The 18,795-nt window shown below is 44.4% G+C and overlaps 1 protein-coding gene across 2 annotated transcripts; it reads left to right on the forward strand.

The window, feature by feature from the left end:
• Window positions 1-1,429: 1,429 nt before the first annotated feature.
• chst15b (carbohydrate (N-acetylgalactosamine 4-sulfate 6-O) sulfotransferase 15b) lies at window positions 1,430-18,155 on the forward strand. 2 transcript variants are annotated; one of them, XM_078788665.1, is made up of 9 exons: window positions 1,430-1,700; window positions 3,598-3,705; window positions 11,584-12,175; window positions 13,039-13,378; window positions 15,698-15,841; window positions 16,140-16,296; window positions 16,594-16,750; window positions 17,223-17,370; window positions 17,726-18,155. In XM_078788665.1, the coding sequence occupies exons 3-9, from the start codon at window positions 11,717-11,719 to the stop codon at window positions 17,917-17,919; spliced, it is 1,599 nt and encodes a 532-aa protein (XP_078644791.1). In that variant the 5' UTR covers window positions 1,430-1,700; window positions 3,598-3,705; window positions 11,584-11,716; the 3' UTR covers window positions 17,920-18,155. The 2 variants fall into 2 exon arrangements, with proteins under 2 accessions (XP_078644791.1, XP_078644792.1); XM_078788666.1 differs by lacking the exon at window positions 1,430-1,700 and having other exon boundaries at window positions 3,517-3,705.
• Window positions 18,156-18,795: the final 640 nt, after the last annotated feature.

Genomic DNA, 18,795 nt, shown 5'->3' on the forward strand with positions numbered 1-18,795 from the left:
ACTACACTGAGGCCATTTATTTATTTTTTAGCAAGGAAAAACCAATAGACTTTAGCGTGACTCGTTTAAAATCAAAACCTTTACGTCGTTGAATAAACATGAGAAAGTCCCATGGATACAGAACTCATGTTTGTTCTGTGCATAGACCCTGACCAGAACCGGATCCGGCACTTATAGCCTCACCATGACGATATCTATAAAGTCATTTGGTACTACAGACAAGGTCCAATCACAACAAAAAGCGACCCCCTTGCCGTTCCCAGTGGGTTCCACTGGTACCTACCTGCCCAATGAATGGTGCCCAGTGTGAGCTCAGGACGTGAGGTCACCAAGTTGGAACAGCGGCGTCGGCACCTGCAGTCGTCTCGCTGTCTTTGCAATTACACGTTCTGGAGTTCCACCAGAACAGGCAGACAAGCCTTTGGACCCATGCCAGTCCATTCATCTCCGCCTGACAAGAATCCTGCTGGAGCACACATTTACTCACCTGCCTCACCCTTCGCTGTACGCCCGGGTGCAGCCGCTCACATCCACAACACATTCCCATTTCCCAGCTCCGCTCTCTCCACAAGCCGATGCGGAATTCATCTCCCGGACTCTTTAATTGAATGGATTGACTTTTGACAGGCCTCATAACTCACGTCCACATCTGCTGTAATTTAATCAAAGTCACGCTCGCGCAAAGCTACTTCCTCAGCGAGAAGACACGTCCGGGCGCCTGCACCCGCGTCCGTCAACCTGACGACCTTTTTCTCGTCTTATTCTGCATCGCATCGGGGCCAATAAAGTTTGGGAATTCTGCCAGAATGTCAGAAATGCTGCACAACTTTTTTTATTTTAATTGCAATTAAAATTTTGACTTTTTATTGTAATATTACAATTTTATTCACCTTCACCTCAACACAACCCATGCAAAATTATTACTTTCTCTTGTAATATTACAAATGTATTTGCTTAATATTCTGATTATATTCTTGGAAAATTGCAACTTTTCTCTTGTAAACCTATATTAACATGATCTTTTACAAAAGTACAGCTTTATTCTTATAAAATTATGACTTTTTCCACATATAATTTCTTGCAATATTACAAATGTAAATGCATAATATCATGACTCTAATCTCGTAAAATTATGACTAGGGTTGTCTGATAATATCGGCCTGATAAATAAAGCATAAATTTGTGATATCAGTAGATATCGATATTGGGATCTTGACTTTAATGATACCTGATGTAGCACAAACGTCGCAAAATTGCAAATTTGCAGAAAATTCAGCATAACACAGTCAATATTGTGCCGCTCGAAAGTTGAGAAAGAGGTAATTCTAGAAATATGGGCATGCCTTGCGGTGCTTTTTAATGATCTGGAAATGGAATGACGGTAGCTTACATGTAAATAGAACTCAAATGTGAACATTGTGTTTGCAGGTCCTACAAAGGTTATGCAAAGGTGAGGCGATCAAAAGCTGCTTGGACATGTCCCAACCATCTCAGTCTGGCCTCTCTGACTTTATCTCCAAGGCCTCCAACATCTGATGTACTCCTTCCTGATCCTATCCATCCTGGTCACTCCCAATGAGAACCTCAGCATCCTCATCTCTGCTACCTCCAGTTCTGCTTCCTGTCCTCTCCTCAGTGGCACCGTCTCTCGACCAAACAACATGGCTGGTCTCAGCACAGTCCTGGGGGGGGTCCAAAAGGTCAGATACAGCTTTTTTTGTGACTTGTATTGAATTGAATTGTATTATTACTCCCAACATGAAAGGTGATTGGATGCCTACAATCACATAGTGTACCTTTAATAAATGTGATGAGGGTCAAGGTATAATGGCGATATTGGCAGTGCGGCCTTGACACACTCAACCCCCCCCCCCTTCCCCCCCAGGGCGCTAAAAGCCGTTCTGTAATAATAATAAAATAAAATAAAGACACCCCCCCACGCGGGTGAATCATATTGTCGTGTTTCTGCTATTCCTTTGTGGAAACACGACTTTATCAGACATTTTTTCCACCCGCTGTCACTTCCTCACAAAGCCAGCTTGACTCTTCCAAAGTCTTTTAACGCCGGCGGTGTGCTCATCATGCTAATTCTGATTTGGGGGGAAAGCCAACATCAACATGTGACTCACAGCCAGACAAAGGATTCATAAAAGCATATGACGATGAAAATCCATACGGGGGCAACCCGAGCCTTGCCCCCTCAGGATGCTTATTTATTGCAATAAATGGAAGGACAAGGGGGGGGGGGTATGTGCCCAGCATGCATCACTAGACCAGGGGTGTATTTCGTCATTTGGGGGCCCTTTAAAAACCTTTTATGGAGCAGAAAGTCCGCCGTGATGGTGAGGAAGAGAGGTGGGCGGGGCTTGGCGTACCAAAGTGTACGATGTATTAACGAGCTGAGACCTTGTAGGACAATTGAAGCAACTGACACGTATCATCAGACTCCGGCGGTGGTCGAGGCCAAAACTCGGGTCTGGGAGTTCGGTTGGCCTTGAAGGGGTTCTGGCGAACCGTCCGACGATTGGATCAAACGGGCAAGCACGCAGATAGTCCCGCCCTGCAAAAGGAACAGTGAACTGACTCTCTTGCCAATCCAAAAGGTATTTTAGGGGCGGTGACCTCGTTCATTCCGTTCACAAAAAACAACAATGCGTGCCTTAGGTTGGCCACAATAAAAGGCCACTCTAAATCCTCATGCAAACATCCTCTTTCAATACACTGTGTACCAACAGATATAATAACACACTGTTGATGTGCATACAAGACATGTCTATTACAAAGACCGTGGTGGAAGTAACCCACGTAATTCGGTGCTCCCATAAATCCCGCTTTCCCCTCATGGAATGAATAGGAAGCCATTGAGCTGCAGCTGTGATGGTGGCTCCCCTCCCCCACCGTCACTCCCACCCCCAAAGAAGCCCTCCATCCACCCACCATCCATCCTACAATGAATATTATGTCTTAATGGCTGGAATAGACGGATGACATTTCATTTCAAATATATTACAATACATCAATGCATGGAGATGACTTTCTGGAAGAATATTAAATCATGACTTCAAATTAATAAAAATTCAAAAAGTCAGCTGGGATAGGTTCCAACATAATAAGCAAAATAAACTAAAATATCTTTTAAAACAATTGAAAATAAAACCTAAAAAAACATAATATTTTTAGGAAGCTATATATCATATATATATATATTTAAATGTATTTTTTTTACAATCCAACATTTTCCAGACTCCATAAGCCCTTTTGATGGTCTGCTCCATCCACAACATCCAAAAAAGAAAAACAAACGGTCGACAAAAGTGTCTATTCACGTTTATCTATTATTATCTGGAGGAGTCTGTGGGGTCCCGCCCCTCCCTCGCTGCACCCCCCTTCCCCTCCCCTTCCTCCCATGACGGGGGGGAGCCAGAGCGCCTCTCGTCTTCAGTCGGTGTTCACATCGCAGGCAGGCTGGAAGCAGCAGCAGCAGCAGCGAACCATCAGCTCGGGAGTACTTAACCGACATTTTAAAAAGAATAACAGAGTAACTGCTGTTTTTTTTTTTATTGATTTATTTATTTTTTTTTGCATTATCATTGCAAGTGGTGTCAGGATCGTGCCCGGGATGGGAATAAGAGAGCCAGCTTTGGGAAGTTGCTTGATCCGGGAGGCAGCATGAAGGCTGCTGGCTTCATCAAGACGCAACTGATGGTAGGCTAGTCCTGATATTATTATTTTTTATATGATTTGCATGTTTTTGCTTCCATATGTCAGCACATACTTTTCTTTTTTTAAACATGGGTCACTCTGAAGTGAAGTGTGTGTGTGTGGGGTGGTCAAGCCAGCCAGCCAGCCAGCCAGTCAGGCGTGGAAAAGTTTTGCGGGCGTGTGTACGCGTATCACGCTGTATAAGAGCATATATAACGGCCCCCATTCAGCCGGCACCATGAATGACCGGCTATGTATTTTAATCTAAGCCAAATACTCTGCAGCTGCAGCTTGTTGAATCAAACAAATCCCCCAATATAGAGATCACAACAAATCATCGTTTGTTTTGAGTTGAAGGGGCGCCCCCTCCTTCACTCCCGTGCATGCATGCATGCACCCCAAACACAAAGAAGGCCCCCCTGCTGACCAACAGAAGGACAACATTGTCCGACCGACCCACAAGCCACAACATTAGGCACACCCGCACACCCGTCCATTTTACATCTCACCTATCCTCATTAGTGCACACCACAAAAAACCCAAACATTTTATTTTTAGCCCAGTTATTAGCACGCAGGCCTCACAGCTAAGAGACCCAAGTTCGATTCCACACTCTCTGTGTGGAGTTTGCATGCATAGGTTTTCTCCGGATACTCCCACAAATTGTCCATCCCTCCAAATTGTCCATAGGTATGAATGTGAGTGTGAATGGTTGTTTGTCTATATGTGCCCTGTGATTGGCTGGCCACCAGTCCAGGGTGTGAGACAGCTGGGATAGGCTCCAGCATCCCTCGTTGGGGATAAGCGGCATAGCTGATGTAATGTGCATTATCGCTACTTTGTGGGATGAATAAAGTTCTTATCTTAACCACCCAAGGAGATTGAATACATCGTTTTTGGTGCCTCAAAGTATGTTTCCCAAGTATATTAGTGTGTGTGTGAATGTATAAACGAGAAGAATTAACTCAAAGCGGGAGTTAAATCCCACACACACGGGCTCTATTATAAGCCCTCTTTTCTTGGTTTCCTTAAATTATCCTAACGTTTTTGGGTTTTTTTTTTTCACCACTGAAAAACTACAAAGAAAAGCATTTGCTAACAAGATACGATTGGATGGATGGTATTTTTAATCCTCTAGATTAATTAATTATGTAGGGACACTACTCTGCTGCCATAACAGAGGAGTGGCATGACATGATGCACAGCCACCGTTTTCTATGCCGCTTATCCTATCAAATCCGCTTATCCTATGTATCAAATATGATGGAGCCTATCCCAGCTGTCTTGGGGCGAGAGGCGGGGTCCACCCCGGACTGGTGGCCAGCCAATCCCAGGGCACATATAGACAAACAACCATTCACACTCACCAATTAACCTAGCATGTTTTTAGAATGAGAAAACCCACCCATGCACGGGGAGAATGTGCAAACTCCACACAGGGATCCCCAAGAGGAGACTGGAATCCAGGTCTTGCCGATCTCCTGACTGTGTGTCCTACATAACCACTTTAGCACCGTGCGGTCATACTCTCAACACCTCTCAGTGTTTGCAAACCACAGCAATGTTCATCAAAAGTGTGCGTTGCAAAATTGTAACCTTTTAAGAACGCAAGATTGTTTCTGTTTTAAACTTTAAGTCCAAGTCTACATTAAACGTGCTGATAGTTCCTGACTTTCTGCACAATCCAATCACTTGTTGCCTAACAAGCAGCAAGGCACGTTACTCGAGGGAGAGCGAGGGCCGTGTGCTCATGTGACCGAGTGAGTGTGGGATGCGGAGACGTAGGTTGCTGCAACATGTGATTACACAGCCAGCCAGCCAGCCAGCCAGCCAGCCAGCGCAGCAGCAGGATGCTGGGTCGGTCAGTTTTCCATGTCGGGATTGGGTGTGTGGAGCTCTTGTGGTGGCTTTGATTCCATGGAACGGATTGGGATGATCAACATCTGCCAGCGTAGCAGGATGAGGAATGCTGAAAGTCGGTGACACAATCACAGAACTACTAAGATTTGCTTTAGCCCAAGGGCCTTGAACTCAACATAACATAATCATAATCACCTATAGATCATAGGAAGTGTGCAAAAGCTTTTGATACATTCAATCATGACATCCTAATAACAGAATTAGAAAGGTACGGAATCAGGGGATTAGCTTTGAATTAGGTCAAAATCTCCTTAGCGATCAGGAAGCAAAATATATAGCAAGGAGAACAAACATCTGCAAGTGTGGAGTACCCCAGGGGTCAATACTGAGACCGATATTGTTCAATATCAATAACATCTCTAAACCCTTACTTATGAGCAAATACAAATAAACTATATGTAAACATTGAATGGAAATACATTTCTATGGATCATAATCATAATCGATTTAAAAAAAAATCATCTGGAAATATACAACATAAGGTACGGAGAAATATTTCAAATATGATCTCAAGGAAAAACTAAACTTAAAACACTTCTATGTGAGACCAACAAAAGGTCATCGCTTGTGTTTATTCTGCTAGTTTCCCCCCACTGCTCTTTGATTACACAGTCAAGTGATCACAGTAGCATGAAGTTGCCCTCCATTGCGCATCTCTTCGCGGCTCGAGCCGCAGCATCAGCATCAGACTCCTAATTATAACGGCGATAAAGACAGTTATTGAATGTTTCTCCAGGGAATGCTCTGCAAATGGAAAATTGAATTTTTTTTGTGCACATACGGTGAGATCAAGAGGTTGTCATGTTGTTGGGGATATTACCCAGCATGCACGTGGGTGACGTTTGATTATGCAACATGCTGGCCTGAAAATGAACGGTTGGAAGGGGTGTAATCATGTTAAAATGCATATTTAGAAGGTTGTAAACCATTTTTATGCCTAATATGGCTTACTTTCCCTTCTGATATTTACCATATTGGGTAAGTGAAGTGTAAAGGTGACTATAGGGGTTCTGGTTCATGTCCAGGGGGGTCGAGCTACGGTATTTCTATATGGGACCATTAAGAACTAAGCATCCCGGTCCATTCCCTGATTGGTTGATTAATTAAGAGGTATGTCCCAGTACTTTTTTCCATTCCCGCTGACTCCCACATTCCAGTCGTGCTCTGATAACCCGCCTGTGGGCCCAACATCTTCATTTCACAGGACCGAGAGCCTGAAGCCGCCGTCTGTGTTTCTCAAATGAAGCGTTTGACCTCTCTTTGGAAAGTTCAGTCACCCAGGTTCCTCTGGTGCCGGTGCTCACTTTTTAGTCCGCACACACGGATACCCGGTTCTTCCCGATGTCCGGACTGTGTGGCCAACATGATAACCACTCGTACACCGTGCGGCCCCTATTTCGACAATAATAATGCCAATCTTAACTATATCACTTTGCCATTCTGCCGGACAAGCTGAGATCGGCGCCGAGTTCCTCTTTTTGTTGGCCACAGGTCCCACAGTCGGGTCAAAGGTCGCCTGTATCTTTGCAACCGCCCAGTTCAATTAAAAGCTGCAAAGCTTCAGCGGATATGAAACTGGCACATTTGTACACTTAACAAGACAAATGCCACTCCCATTTATAACATTTGTGCGTGGATTTCATCTGCTCTAATCTATTTCCAGAACATTTGGAAGATGACAGAGGTATTACTGGGATTTATGCTCCAGCTTGCACTCAATTAAAGCACAAGTGATGCTTCTCCCGACCTTTAAAATTAGGATAGCACACCATTAATCCTCGGTTTTAACCTGAGACGTCTTACCGCTCACCTTGCATTAACCCGTCTCCTTTTCTGAGGAGCCATCACACATTCATTATTTCAGAGGGGGGGCGGCTGCTCGTATTATGCAGCAGGGAGTAAGATAAAGCGCAGCATCTTAATAAAAAATCCAAAGTTAATATTATGTGTCTGCTGGGATGCCCCTTCGTGCAGCCTCGCTTAAAACGTCTGCGGCGCCAATAGATTTGGTTTATTTGCCACTATCTGCACGCTGCTCATACATAAGACCTTGGCTGACCTTTACCGATATAGATCCTCTGTTCGGCAGCAGCGTACGAGCGCCAGCGTTTTTGCCTAGCAACAGCAGTAAACAAATATAAAGAATGAACACGCGTGTTTAGTGGTATTGATTTCAGTGAAATGCATTCCCTGGAAACCGTGAGTGTGATTCCAAGCATCTTTCTCATTCTGATGTGTCATACGTAATGTTATTTTATGCCATGTAATTATTATTATTACGTCGCCTCATATTTGCTCAAAACAAACTCCAGGCTTGTACTGGTGGAATTTGGGTCTGCGTTCATGTTGTGCTTTTGCATTTGTGCGAAATGCTAGCTAGTGTGCTGTGTATCGGTATGATTACTGGTACGCACGTACGGGCAAGTCATCTCTAATTTCCTGCTACGCTGATTTGTGTCAGAGTCGTCAGAGTCGTCAAACATTCCCATCGGATTCATTACCCAACACCCGCAACTCCTCCTCCATCTCTTGTGTGAAATTTAGCTGGAATAGGTGCAGATTCTGGAAGATCTAACATTAAGATTTAACATTACTTATGAGTAAAATGCGAATTCAAAACATCAATTTATTCAATTTCTACTCTTCCGCCTCTGCCTCAACCCGAGGCAAAGAGACTGTATGACTGATAAAAGGGCTCACTCCGTTCATGCCGTTGTTCTATGAAACAAACGGGTCAGTTTGCTGAAAGCCATGCACAGAGTGAACTCCCGTCCGAGGAAAACAGACATTGTTTGATGGTCGGGAATTGGATTATTAGCGCCGATACCAGCCTGACGTTTACTCAGTATCGGATCGTAAACAGAGTCAGTGGTATCGCACATCACTCGTATGAGGGGTCTTCCATCGAGATCCGGCCCCCGAAATCCAATACCCAGTTGTTTTCCTTGTAGTCACCAGATATTGGACGGATCAATTTCACGCTTGATGAGTCGGCTTTATTTGCTCCCGCCGCTGATGACGCCCCCCCCCCCCATCCGATTCACATCCACATTGATTTCATGTGTTGAAACGAATACCACGTTTCATTCATCCTGTAGGTGAAGAATATAAATAAATATACATTATTTTCTCCAGGAAGCCTTCATGTTTAGTAACGTAACAGTCAGTGTATCTTCAACCAATCACAAGGTGGCTCCACCATCACAATTTCCTAGTGCAGCTGACCCCCCCCCCCCACCCCCCATCTGTCCATCTCTTTTCTTTGTTTTTCTTCCTTGTCCTTTAAGGCTACTTCCTGTGGAATTCCACCTAAACCCACTTCCTGGTTTCTGCTGAAAAACATTGTTTATGCTGACTGCGATGAAAAATCCATCAAGTGGAACTTCTGTCGGGTCCAGTCATGACCTCATTTGCTCGCTCTTTCATTTGTTTTTCTTTATTTTTACGCAGTTTTAGCCCGAATGCATTATTGGTCTCATTTGTAGGTGTTATTGTGTTCTATACCAACATGGTATACACAAATAGAAAGATTAGCCTCCCATCTTGTTTCTACATCTTTACTCATCAGCAGTAGAACAAAAGCAAAATATCACTTCTCAACAACAAAAGGGCTTCTCGTGAAAATATATAAAAATAAAAAAATATTAATTAAAAGTCAATAGGAGCCCAAAACCTTGACTATTCCTCTCTCACATCGGAATTATATTCATTAGTGGTACAATATTGTCTCTCTTAATGCTATGAATTCAACCTTGGAACTTGTGAATGGACACTTTTTAAAGGGATGGCTTGATCGTCATGTGAGTGTGCTTGTGTTGTGATGAGTGGTTCGCCATGTCTGCACCAGCCGTCCATTTATTCATTAACATTAATAAGAATCGCTATTTTTGTTACCTCTGTCTGGTGATGCATTTCATGCACTAATGTAGATGGATGGATAGATGGATGGATAGATAGATAGATAGATAGATAGATAGATAGATAGATAGATCGAGTTTCTTGCAAGGCTGCCATGTTGTATAAACATCCTTGCATAATACAAGAGGCTCTCAAGAGTTGAAGCGAGACCAAGAGGAAGAACTTAGTTCATAAAAGCGGTTGAGGCTGTCTTGTTTCTTTGTTTAAGTATTGAGCTCTTTTCTTTCAGTCCAAACTAAAATGAAAAAAAAAAGGTCACTTCAGGGCCCATCGGCTTGCAGAGCAATTAGTCTACTTGCGTTGGAAATAGGAAGGAAGTAGGACATCATGTTCTCACTGACTGTAAAGTGATGACTTCCTGCTGTGGTTTTGGCCACTCACTGATTTCTCTGTTGTGATTCATGTGGAATATGACTTCATAATAATAATAATAATAATAATAATAATAATAATAATAATAATAATAATAATAATAATAATAATAATAATAATAATCATATGCTGGAACACAAATGTAAAAGTGGAGGTCTAGTTCTGATGAGACAGACGGAAGGCGGTCACCGCAGGTTGTTATCATCTTTAAGTGGTTACAGTATACTTTTCATAATATTGTGATTTAATTCCTATAATATTCCAACTTTTTCCCCAAGCTAATTTCCCCCTTCTCTTCTTTTTCTCGCTATCAATAAAGGAATTTGTCTCTTCCAAGGAGGCAGGGTAAGCGGGCTGGTTATTTCTCCAGCTGTGATGGAGGTAAATGACATCCTCCTGTTATCTGATCGAGGGTGGGGTGCGGGGGGGTACCTGTGGGAGGGGGGCGATGAGTCACCCCGGTGGTGGTCTTATCTTATGATGAATGGACGCAGGTGTAGCGCTCTGTATGTATATGGGAATGAATCATCGTCCTGTGGAGTGTAGTGAGCTGCCTTCGTGTTGCATTCACTGACCTCCTCCGTGTGGGCATAAAAGAGCATTATCTTTTCAAACATTCTTGGCTCTCGTTAAGACACAGGGCCTTCTTTCATCTGCTCCTGATCAGTGTGACATTTTTTTTTTTCTGACGGCATAATCCCACAGTGGGTTTGTTTGATTGGTGTCTGCCCCCCCTGCCCCCTCCGCCCCCAGCCCCACTACTCCTTCCCATGAGTCCAGTCTGGTGGCTTCTAGCCTGAATGCATTCCCTTCCTTATCGCTGCTTCCATATTGCCACTCCAGGGTGGAAGTGTTGGAGATTAACCCTCACCAAATTACCATATTGAGGCCTCCCATCTTATAGACGCCATACCTCTATTAATCACCAGATGCAAGGTCGACTTAAACGTACAAATAGTGTCATGCATTCCAAGCATAACATCGTTTCCTCTCACATTCCACATGTGTCTATATGTGCCCAGTGATTGGCTGGCCACCAGTCCAGGGTGGACCCCGCCTCTCGCCCCAAGACAGCTGGGATAGGCTCCAGCACCCCTGGCAGAAAATGAATGAATGAATGAATGAATAGTGGTCCCCTTATTGAATAGACGCCGTACCTCATTTAACCACCAGGTGCAAGGTCAGTTTAAACAAATAAACCACTTCCACTAAGCTATATTTCCTCAAGTACAGCCTCCATGCAAATAGACACCGTGATTAACCTTAGTAAATCGCAATTAGATTAATTTTTTACTTGTCAAGGCTGTCCCATGTACAAAAATGTAATCTCCTTCCAACTTTCAGGGATTATTATTATTATTATTATTATTTGGTAGTTTATTCTACCAAGTTTATTTTAGGCCCTTTTTAGTGGAAAATGACAGGAAGTGACTAAAATGATGTCAACTCAAAGGTTAAATGGTTCCACGCTTTCCGAAGGCTTAAACAGGAAGTGAAATTCAGATTCTGCAAGATGATCGTGACGCATAAGCGCTGATGTCGCCGAAATCTGCTTTGATTGCACAAAAAGGTCCTTGTTGTGTCAGATGCGTGCGGCCATTTCTATGAATGTTTATCAAGTTCTACAAATGATTTCAACATCTCGGTTGACGTGTCTTCTCTTCCTCTCAGGGAGGTGTCAGCTGATGAGGTGGTCCATTCATCACCACCTGCCATGGACGTCAGCTGTCGCCTACACCCCCTTGCCAGAAGCTCTTCCAAGCTCAGAGCACCCGCGTCGTGGTAACAGCTGCCGGGGTGGACCATGCCGGCCGCCGACAGCATGACACACATGGACTACAAGTACACGCTGCTGGGTTCCTCGGGAGAAGACTACCGGAAGAGGCCGCTGCTCCTGCAGGTGGACGAAGCGCCTGTGAACCTGTTTGCCATCCTGGAGGTGAAGCAGGAGCTCCCGAGGAGATGGAGCACGCTGGGCGGCTTCTGCAAGATCCGCCTCTACAGCGTCTTTTTCGGCGTCGCCGTCATGTTCCTCATCATGGCCTCCTACGTCCTGATGGGGGACAAGAAGGGTCTCCTGCTCACTCCATCCCCGTATCACATCAGCGGCCTGGCGAGCCCCGGACCTTCGGCCTTCAATGTGTCGTCAGTCAAGGACTACGCGCACGTGCAGCTGGTGGTCAAGTCCATCGTGTCCAAGGTGGAATTCCGCAGCGGGCGGCGGCTTCCGGAGCTCAAGGTGTTGGCTCACAGCGAGCAACATGTGAGTAACAAGACTCCAATCCAACTCAAAAGTCATTCCGGGTTTTTCCTTCTCCTCGCCTCACCTCCGCTTCAATTAGCTCTTCATTGTAATGATAATGGCTCTCGCCTCAGCTGTTTGTGACATAACTCATTTTTCTTTGAGCGAGGTAATGAGAAGGAGCGAGGCCGCGAGACAATCAATACCTCGTCTGCTATTCCGATGCCGTTAATTGCATTTGGAGGCGCTCCTCGCCGCGCTGGCAACAGGCTTTGGTAGGCCTTTGATCGCCCCGAAGACGATCACCGCTCTCAGGAGATTGTAATCAGTTGTCTACGTCACAGACCAGTCCAGGGTGGACCCCGCCTCTCGCCCTACGGCAGCTGGGATAGGCTCCAGCATAGCCCCGAGACCCTAGTCAGGATTAACGGTAGAATATGAATTAATGAATGAATCCATCCATCCATTTTCTATATCCTGACGAGGGTCGCGGGGGTATGCTGGAACCTATCCCAGCTGATGTAGGGCACCCCGGACTGGCCAGCCAATCCCAGGGCACATATAGACAAACAACCATTCACACTCACATTCATACCTATGGACAATTTGGAGTGGCTAATTAACCTAGCATGTTTTTGAATGGGGGGGGGAGAACATGCAAATTCCACACAGAGATGGCCGAGGGTGGAATTGAACTCAGGTCTCCTAGCTGCGAGGCCTGCCAGCTAACCACTAGGTGGATGGATGTTTACGCCAAATGAAAAATGACTGAGCATGTGGTCAAATGAAGTTTTCTTTTCCTTTCCACTTTCTCATGCACTCCAAATCATTATTAAAGTACAACCATTATGGTTTTCCTATTTGTTTTTTTTCCCTCTCCATAGATGTTTTCAGTCATCCCCCGCAAATTCCTACCCGATGTCCGCAACCCCTGCTGGTATGAGGAGTACGCCGGGAACGCCACCTCGGACCCGTACGGGACAAACTTATACGCACGCTACTCACGGCGCTTTCGCACTGTCTTCACGCACTTGAGGAGCTCCTTCAGGAAGCATTTGTTCCGCCAAGATGGGAAGCTTTACCGCATTCGCTGCCTGCCGTATTTCTACATCATCGGACAACCAAAGTGCGGCACCACGGACCTTTACAACCGACTGCGGCTGCACCCCGATGTCAAGTTCACCCCCTTCAAAGAACCACACTGGTGGACCCGCAAGAGGTTTGGTGAGTGAAGCCCAAATCATCGGTTTCTATGCCGCTTATCCTCATTAGAGTCGCGGGGGCGTGGTGGAGCCTATCCCGGCTGACTGGTATTGGTGGTCAGCCAATCACAGGGCACGTATAGACAAACAACCATTCACACTCACAGTCATACCTATGATGATCAATGATAGAAATCCTAATATAAACGATATCTCTCTTTAGTGTAATAATGTTAGAAATGAATATTCCCACCCCGTGGGTGCTGTGCATGTTTATTTCTAAACACTTCTACTCGACTCTGACTTGACTCTGATTGTCTCCTGGTCCTCCTATGTGTGCTTTTACTCCCACTCACCGCCGACGCCTCCTTAGCTGCTTGACACGGAGATATCTTTGCTCATCATTGCGTGTGACGCAGATCTGCATGGAAGCCACTTGAAAGGAAGACGTGGAGAAATGCAACATCTGCTTCCCCCGAATGCTTTGTAGTCGTGTGTGTGGGTGAAGCCTCTGTCGGCTTCCTGTGTTGTTTTTTCGTGTTTATACCTTCAGGTTTTTGGTTTTGTTTTTTAATCCTGAAACTCTTTTTTTTAAATGAAAACAATCTCAGGTCAAAGGTCGCATCAGCACTAATCTGCAAAGCGTCCCCCGCAGCTACGTGAGGTGTCACGTCTTCTAAATGAAGCCGCTGTGTGATTCAACAGCAGGAAGTGACGAGACGACGTCAACTTCACATGAGATGATGATTTAATGCTAACACCGTGCATTGATAATCGACCAATGCTAATACGACTCCTTTCGACTTCTTTTTGCAATAACCGATGCGTAGAATTTGTTCGAACTTGTCACACTCCCGAGTACTTCCGGACTACTGCCGATACCCATTTTCTAATTTTGTGGGTGTAGGAGTTTATAATAAATTAATAATCCTATTGGAAGCTTCTTGAAAAGTGGTTCGGAGCTACTTATAGCTCATGTGCTACTGGTTGGAGACCCCTGACTTACCATGTATGGGCTCAAAGAGCGCTTTACTGAATGCTGGCAAAGTGTGTCTGACATGTATGCTCACTTCCTGGCGAGAAAAGAGTCCCTTGTTGAGTCCTATGACGTTGAGAGATGAAAATATTTTTGACATCACCAACTCCAACCTCTTCTGCTTGAGCTTGCCTCGTCATAAACAGACAGTAGAGCGAATCTGGCCTACAGTGCATGCCCATATAAGGTTTATATTAACCACGATAAACAAGGCATTAATGTATGATATTTCAGTATCGGTCCGCACATCACTTCCTCATTGGAATGGAAGTGACAGGAGAGTCTGTCCTGTAGCAACATCGGGTGGATTCAATGACTTTATTCCTACTTGTTATTGGGATCAAGGTTCCGCTATTGTAGGAGGCTTCCTAAGATGCACAATATCCACCAGGAATGAGCAGAGTTGGAAAAATCCTTGTTTCAAAAAAGCAACAATATGAAACCAAGAAAATCCCTGCAGCAGCAGCAGACACTTCTGTTGGAATAATGATGCAGTTTTCCCTTATTTTTTCCCTCTTCTAAGTGGAACGAGATGTTGCACGGCGACATCATTATCCCGCCTGCACACCTACACTGCACAATTACCCTGCATGCTTTAATGGGAACCAGTGTTGGGCATGAACGTGTTCTTTTTTCTAAGAACGTAGAACTGAACACAAGGTATTTGTAAATAAGGAACTTGAACGTGAACTCGTTCAGATTAGGTGAGAATTAGGGATGAACGAGTCCGCCACTATTTGTATCTGTTCACCAGTCAAAATGATCTGGATCTGGACTCGGAATGGGCGGAGCATAAACTGGGAGTGAGTTTCTTGGAAATGAGCGGTGCATTAACCAGAAATGGGCGTGGCGTAAATCGGTATATTATTTTAAGTTTGAAATTAACATGGATTGATGAAATGTTGCTATATTTGTATCATTCAGCGATACGTGTACTGTGTATGTGTGTAAGGGACTCGTTAGTTTTTAGTATCGAGTCTTCTACAACTGTCATTTTTTTCTTAGTTACTTTTTCTACAATGTGGTGTTCACAGGGCCATAAAAATGTCTCACAAATGGCCCGTGGACCACAGTTTGGACATCACTGATTTACAAATCATCCACATACCTGGTCGGCAGGAAGCCTCTCATGAGGATTACACAGTTTACATGATGAAACACTTCATACCGCTCATCCTCACGAGGGTTGCAGGCGTATGCTGGAGCCTACTCCACTTCAAGCCTGGACTGGTGGCCAGCCAATCAAAGAGCACATCGAAACCTGATTGGAGCACCTTTCATTTTGACTCATTTTGTCCAACGCAGGCATCATCCGTCCGAGCGAGGGCTTCCACGATCGCTACCCGGTGGAGGACTACCTGGACTTGTTCGATCAGGCCGCTTACCTCATCCAAGGCAACCTCACGAGCAACGACAGCGGGGCGCTCAGCCAGCCCAACGTCATCATCGGTAAGACCGAAATGTTATTTGAATGGAATATGTTTTATGGCAAATTATTAGAATTTAATTTGGGGATGGGAACATTTTTCAATAGCTATTAGTCAGGGCCGCCATTACCCAATTCCAAGGTGCCCTAGCCAATAGGTAATGTTCATTCAACAACAACACACAGATAGCGTCTGGAGGACAAGACATATAGCATAATGACAACAATAGACACTTTATTATAAACAGATGACGGGAATAACAGTCATTTATTTTCCATGGACTTGTTGCACCTTTCAGAGTCTTTCAATGCGTTCCGCAGGAGAAGCCAGCGCCTCCACCATGTGGGATAACAACGCCTGGGTGTACTTCTACGACAACACCACCAAGGGAGAGCCGCCCTTCCTCATCCAGGACTTTGTTCACGCCCTGCAGCCCGACGCACGCTTCATTGTCATGCTCAGGGACCCGGTGGAAAGGTACCGTGGTTGGCTTTTTACCCCAAGCTGCTTCCTTAAAAGCTTCCACTAAAAACTGACCTCAATAATTATTATTAATAATAATTATTATAAAGAGACTGTGTGACTGGCGAAAGTGAGAGAGTCATTTCAAACTTCTTCAAACATCTTGAGGGTTATGGAGGAAAAAGGTTGTAGACCCCCCCCAAAAAAGCCCCAGGTTGTGCAGGGGTGTCAAACGGCAGCTGGTTATGTGTTATTATTACCAATAAGCGTACTGCTCAGAGTTAAAATAGGCATCCTTGTTGTACTTTTCAGACTCTACTCGGACTACTTGTACTTCGGCATCGCCAACAAGTCGGCGGAAGATTTCCACGAGAAAGTGTCGGAGTCGCTTCAGCTGTTTGAGGGCTGCCTGGGGGAGTACACCATGCGTTCCTGCGTGTACAACACCACCGTCAACAACGCTATGCCAGTAAGTGGTGGGGGGGGTGTCACGTAGCAAACATGACAAATAAATAGCAATTATCCAGCTCTGCGTTCTAATCATCTACTTTATTGTTTTTGTCACTCAACATTTTCCAGCAGGAAGATGCTCTGACAAGATGTGATTTTTTTTTTAAGTGTAACCTATTTATTTAACATTTAAATTATATTACATATACATGCATATAAAAAGGCAACTTTGGGGGCTTTTTATGGGTGCATTATTACGGCTCATTTATGGGTGCCTCATTACGGCCGTGAAAATACGAGTACAAAGCAGAGAGGTCCACTGCAGGACAGAACAGAGACAACAGGGGGCGGCAGACCAAAACAAGTGCAGATCATGACAATTATTATCCCGTGCAAATTGTAGAAATCAAATAAAACAATATCAAAAAAGTGTGTCAAAAGTCGCCCAGGAAGTATAAAGATCTGATAAAGTCCATTTCCTTTCCATTCAGGTGCGGCTTCAGGTGGGTCTCTATATCGTCTACTTGCTGGACTGGCTGAGCATCTTCAGCAGGGAGCAGATTCTGGTGCTGAGGCTGGAGGACCACGCCTCCAACAGGAAGTACACCATGCACCAAGTCTTTCAGTTCCTGAACCTGGGTAAGTGTATGCGTTATAGATTGCAACTGTGCTTTCTCCTTGTTATTGTAATAGATTTGTGTGCATGTACTTATTCGTTATATACATTAAAAACTGTGCAACAAATATATACACACATCCCTGAAGGGAGATTGGACGTCTCCCACAATGCAACACTGCTGCTGGTGTGTGCAATCAATAGAACCCAAACATAGTCATCACGTAGACAACGTGGATGTCATGTTAACTGCATCCCATTGACCGGAACACGGGAGCATTAATGACTTTTTAGCTCGTCTCGCCAAAGGACACTCATTACATAAACACATTAAAAGATGACACCGAGTTGACGCTGTTTTGCTTTTGTTTTTAATAGGGCCGCTGACAAAACAAATGGAGTCGGACATCACAGAAAGCCCCGCCTCTAACACCAGGAGGCCGGCAGACAAAAATCTGGGCCCCATGCTGCCCATCACGAAAGATATCCTTCGCCATTTTTACACACCCTTCAACCAGAAGCTGGCCCAAGTGTTGCACAATGACTCTTTCCTCTGGGACTTCAAACCCTGACACCCCCAACCCCCCCCCCCCCAACCCTTCGTATGTATTACTCAGTAGGAAAACCACTGACATCATCAAGTGCCCATCATGTTTTTTATTTAAATGATTTAACTTATAAGAGCAGCAGAAATTAATCAAAGACAGAAAATAGCACAAGTGTGTGTTTGGGTGTTGAATGTGTGTACATAAAAGTGTGCGTGTTTGTGTGTAAAGAGACTTAATTGATGATTGTTTTAATGTACAAAGTAAACAGAAATTGTTTTTTTAAAAAATCTTTGTTGTATTTTCCACCATAATTACCAAACTATCGATAAACAGACCAATGGAAAATCTTAAAAGATGATGTTGGGTTAGAATCAGGGCAAGTGCAACACTGCCCTCTAGTGTCGTATTTATGCACTTGCAGTTTTCCAGACGATTTAGCAACGCAGTTCTCACTCGCTCATAGTCCATAGAGGTTTATAGTCCATAGAGGTCCGGGACGGGGGGAGAAAAAAGTCATAAAACTTATTTTGTACTTATTTTGAAACCAAAGCCCTAACAAAAAATATTAACCAAGCCACAGCGATATTGCTATTATAGCAGCTAACATGAAAAACTATATCTGACTCCATGCTAGCTGCTAGCCTCGGCAGCCTCACTCACAGATGGAAGACTGGATCCTACTGCTTCTCAATTTTGCTATGAAGACTCAACAAGATGCTTGTTTGTTGTCGGCATTTTTTTACCCGAGAACTGGAGCACAAGTCTTGTGCTGGAAGACACAGTCATCCAAAAACAGGTAAGTCCCAATGACATGCATTGTTAGCTAGCTCATGCTAACTTTCTCATTCGAGTGTGCAGAAAAAGGAAGGAAATATGTCTTCATATGATATATTTTGTAGG

Source organism: Doryrhamphus excisus, unplaced genomic scaffold (genome assembly GCF_037039965.1).
Source record: "Doryrhamphus excisus strain RoL-2023G ecotype Guam unplaced genomic scaffold, RoL_Dexc_Guam_v1.1 HiC_scaffold_24, whole genome shotgun sequence".
Taxonomy (NCBI): Eukaryota; Metazoa; Chordata; class Actinopteri; order Syngnathiformes; family Syngnathidae; genus Doryrhamphus; species Doryrhamphus excisus.

Bases quoted from the DNA above. Each gene is read 5' to 3' on its own strand.
- chst15b (XM_078788665.1), top strand. From the start codon at position 11,717: ATGCCGGCCGCCGACAGCATGACACACATGGACTACAAGTACACGCTG. The intron at 13,379-15,697 runs GTGAGTGAAGCC...TGTCCAACGCAG, and splicing joins GTGGACCCGCAAGAGGTTTG to GCATCATCCGTCCGAGCGAG. The intron at 16,751-17,222 runs GTAAGTGGTGGG...CTTTCCATTCAG, and splicing joins CCGTCAACAACGCTATGCCA to GTGCGGCTTCAGGTGGGTCT.